This window comes from Nematolebias whitei, chromosome 18 (assembly GCF_014905685.2).
Source record: "Nematolebias whitei isolate Nwh7 chromosome 18, NemWhi1, whole genome shotgun sequence".
NCBI lineage: Eukaryota > Metazoa > Chordata > Actinopteri > Cyprinodontiformes > Rivulidae > Nematolebias > Nematolebias whitei.
Genome location: NC_056515.1, coordinates 934,266 through 938,358, shown reverse-complemented (window position 1 = coordinate 938,358; position 4,093 = coordinate 934,266). Strand labels below are relative to the sequence as shown.

The 4,093-nt window shown below is 41.7% G+C and overlaps 1 protein-coding gene across 2 annotated transcripts in view; it reads right to left on the bottom strand.

Moving 5' to 3' along the window:
- LOC119424699 (MOB kinase activator 1B) overlaps positions 1-4,093 on the bottom strand; it is a 14,763-nt gene that overhangs the window by 4,119 nt on the left and 6,551 nt on the right. For both annotated transcript variants that reach the window (XM_037692192.1, XM_037692193.1), the window contains exons 3-4: positions 3,610-3,703; positions 2,193-2,326 (exon numbers count right to left, since the gene is read on the bottom strand). In XM_037692192.1, coding sequence (XP_037548120.1) covers positions 2,193-2,326; positions 3,610-3,703 — 228 coding nt within the window. The remainder of the gene's footprint in view (positions 1-2,192; positions 2,327-3,609; positions 3,704-4,093) is intronic.

Genomic DNA, 4,093 nt, shown 5'->3' with positions numbered 1-4,093 from the left:
TATGTGTGTGTGTGTGTGTATATACAATAATAAATGTAAATATTTTTGTACTGTAAAAGACTCAAACATGGGGCTCTAACTGTGCTTCGTCTCTTATTACTTTGGTTTCCTGTTACCGTAGGTCAGCTAAAAAACAAGAGAACAGGATCCACAGACTCCACAGTTTGTTCTCCTTGATTACAAAAGTGTTCACAGGCAGGCTACAGCATGATAAAGTGAGAGCAATCATGACTACAACAATGGACCACCTTATGGTCTTAACTTGTTCAAAATGTGATTGTAGAATAGAAATGTCAAGTTTCAACAAATGGTCCATGTTTCTGTAGTAAAGTGGAGTAAAGCAGCCTGATGGGGTGATTTGCTACACTTTACAGGCATACAGAGACAGCTGGAGTGCAAAGCCATTTATTTCAAAGAGCTTCTGGATACACGAGCAGCTCTTAATAAAACTACTTACTGTAGCTGTACAACTCTTTTAACCCTTTTGTTTCAGAGGCTCCGGATGTGATGAAACCTTTAAAATGTGTCTCAGCAGGGTGCGTTTACTGCAACACACCATGTGACAAGAAGCATCAAGATAGTTCTGACAGAACAACAGATTTAAACATCATAGACATGTTTTAATTTATTGCCTATGGGCAGACATATTTAGTGTGAACAGTACTCAGCCCATCAGACTCATGGTTAGACTTGCTGACATAAGAGAAAATTCAGTTCCACCCTGAACAACACGTCTCAGCTAGTTAAGAGGCTGAGAACATTGCAAGCATCAACTACCGTCATCATCTCTGTGGTCCTGTATATGGTTAAACACAGTCCAGACGGTGTCGTCTAATCAGTTTAGAATGAAATGAAGCTTCTCTTTCTAAGGATAGGATTGTGATCTAACCGTTAACAGCTGCTGAATACACTGAAGGGCCTTGCTACAGTGTTTATTACAAATACACATAAAACAGCCAGAACTTGGATGCTTTTTGCCGGTTCTTAAGGTGTTCAGGATTCCCCATTCGATGAGATCAAGTTTGACAGGATGTAGATGGTCTTAAGCATGCACAAAAGCTCTGTAGCAAGCTCATGTTGGTTCATTATTGTGCTGGTAGCACATCCATGGAGCAGGACTGGGCAGGCTAGCCTCATGTCTTGGCTGCAACCTATCATGCCCCCACCCACCACACAGGCAGCACACAAACTTAGTGCAAAGAGGAGCTATATGGATGCAGTTAGAGAGGACATGGAGGTGGACGGAGTGAGGACAGAGGACGCAGAGGACAGAGTGAGATGGAGGAGGAGGACTTGTGGCGACCCACGAAGAGAGAACAGCGGGGACTTAAAAAAATACGAACACAGGTGCATTGAGGCTTTTATCAGGTTTTCATTCAGCCTCTTTATAAGAAACAAGTAATCTGCTGAGTAGGTTAGAATGGTCGTGTGCACCACGTGGAACTTGGAGCAGAGAAAGCAACGATGAGAGCTGGCTGAAGAGCTCAGAAAAAAGAGTTGTGCATCAAGACCATCTGCAAGCACCTTCATGTTCCTCTGACCAGAGTATTACATTATAACAGCTGTCAATATAATTTAAAAGTACAAAGTTCATGAGACTGTAGCCAGTGCTCTAGTATGTGGACACAAGAGGAGATGCAATCCTAGTTTGATCAGAGAGTGAAGATGATGGAAAAAGAGCCAAGAATACCGTCCAAAACCATTCAAGCTCAACTCCAAGAGTAAGTCATTTCATAATCACAAAATCTGAGACATGTTGAAACGGCACATTTTATAGCCCCATGGAAGAAGAGCCAGGAGGACTCCACCATGGAGCCTTGTAGCTCAGTCACATCCGTGTATACTTTTATTAATTACTTGGTAATGTTGAAGTATGTGTGTCTATATTTATGTGGGAGCTGCTTCAAAATAACATAGTGCTCACACATTGAGGCACAGAAGAGTGTCTTGGGGAGTCTGAGAGTACTAAGGGCATGGCAGTGTCATGAATGTGTTAACATTGAAGGAAGTGTTCCATGTTTGCTACAATCCAACTATGTTCTCAGTAGATCATGGAGAGCAGTGCAGTGCTGGAGATCTTATAGAAATGTTTCAAACATTAGACAAACATGATTTAAAGCAGACAGTCCACATCCATGATGCAGAACAATGGTTTTTCCTCAGAACGGAGCAGAAACCAGACAAAGTCTCACCGATCTTTGAAGGGAAAAGGGTTTCATCATCAAGCTGGTCCTGCACCCAGGTCATGAGGTAATCAATATACTTGGGGGCCGAGCATTTAATGGGTTTCTTGATGTTGGTTCCATCAGCCCAGTGATACTCATACCTGCAGAAAATGTAACACATGGAAGGGGATAATGTAGCATCAGATGTTCTGAATCAGAGCCCGACTGGACAGACACACTTTGACTTGCACCACAGAAGAGAAACAGTTGAGGAGTCACCAAACCTCATGCTCATTTGGATGCTCATCAACAACTGACATTAGCATGAAAGAAGTCCAGGACAAGTTCACCTGAAGATGAGCAGCAGTTTGGACAGTACACTCAAATGATGGACTGTGTAAAGATTAGTGTCGTGTGTTTTGCACTCTGACCTTTTGATGGAGCGTTTTCTTATCTCTGTCCTGTAGCGTCTGGAACTTGTTTTCACCCTCATCATTTTAAACCTTTATTCCAACACATCGTAGCTGTGTTTTACACAACCGCTGCTGAATAGTTTTCTATTCTTTTTAACAACGTTTTAGTGTCCCTCTTATTTGAATGATGATTCCTAATGTTTTTATCTTAATAAACGTCAAAGGATTATTGATGTTGTTTAAGACTGTGCAACCCAAACGAACGTCTGAGCCTTGAATAAACGACAGCAGTCGCCGGCTGAAAGGCTGAACCTGCGTGGACAAAGGACGGACTGGAAGTGTCTTTCATTGTTTTAAGTCTGTGCCGTATCAACAGTTAATGATCTAGATCTCGTGACACAGACGAAGGTTGCAACAGAGCAAACAATCAAGAGCTTCGTCTTCCAGCTCAGCTCCCTCTTCACCATGACAGACCGAGCAACACCTTTATTACTGTCAATCCGTTGCTCCACGTCCTACTCCACCTCACCGCCACTTGTAAACAAGATGCTCGGACACGTGGACTCTGCTTCAGGCAGACACTCGCCCAGAACTCGGAGGGAACGTTCAGCTGACAGAGTCAAGGCCACATTGTTATAATTGTAGACAACAAACCAGTTCTGGGTAGAAGCAACTGAAAAAGACACCAGTTAAAGGTTCTGATGGCACTGCAGTACGGCCCAAACGTTGATGTCAAACTACTCTGTTTGCAGAAACCAACAGTTGGAGGTGCTTTCATTTGTTCAAGGCACAGTGAAAAGCTGAACTTATTGTTCCTGCATCATGCTACTGGAAACCATGGAGGAAACTTTGGACCTTTCTGTTCTTTGAGATTTAAGTTGTTTTTAATTATATGTACTAATATTCATGAGTCAAAATCATTACTACAGTTAAAGACAAACAGGAAGACAGAAGAGTAGATTTATAAAACGGTAGATAGGAGGAGTGACAAGTGACAGCACGTCCACATGATGCTTCACAGCTGCTCTTACTTTGGCCCAGCAGACATGACAGGACAACTGTCCTCTGTACAAAAGTCAGTGATGGTGCCGTACAGCATGTTGATCTGGTTGAAGAAGTCCACAGCTGAGGGAAAAGGAGAGACATTTCAATGGACATCAAATATACACTACGGCATGATTCACACAAACTGCTGCTTAACTTAACGGAGGCAGATAGTTTGTTGCTATGCACCGAAGCTCTGGTCTCGTTGTTGTGTTGTTTACTGCTGGAATGTGCAATTTGTGTTTTTAATTGAATTGAGTGTTTTTAATTGAATTGAGTGTTTTTAATTGAATTGAGTGTTTTTAATTGAATTGTTTTTAATTGAATTGAGTGCTTTTTAATTGAATTGAGTGCTTTTTAATTGAATTGTGTGCTTTTTATTGAATTGTGCGCTTTTTATTGAATTGTGCGCTTTTATTGAATTGTGCGCTTTTATTGAATTGTGCGCTTTTATTGAATTGTGCGTTTTTA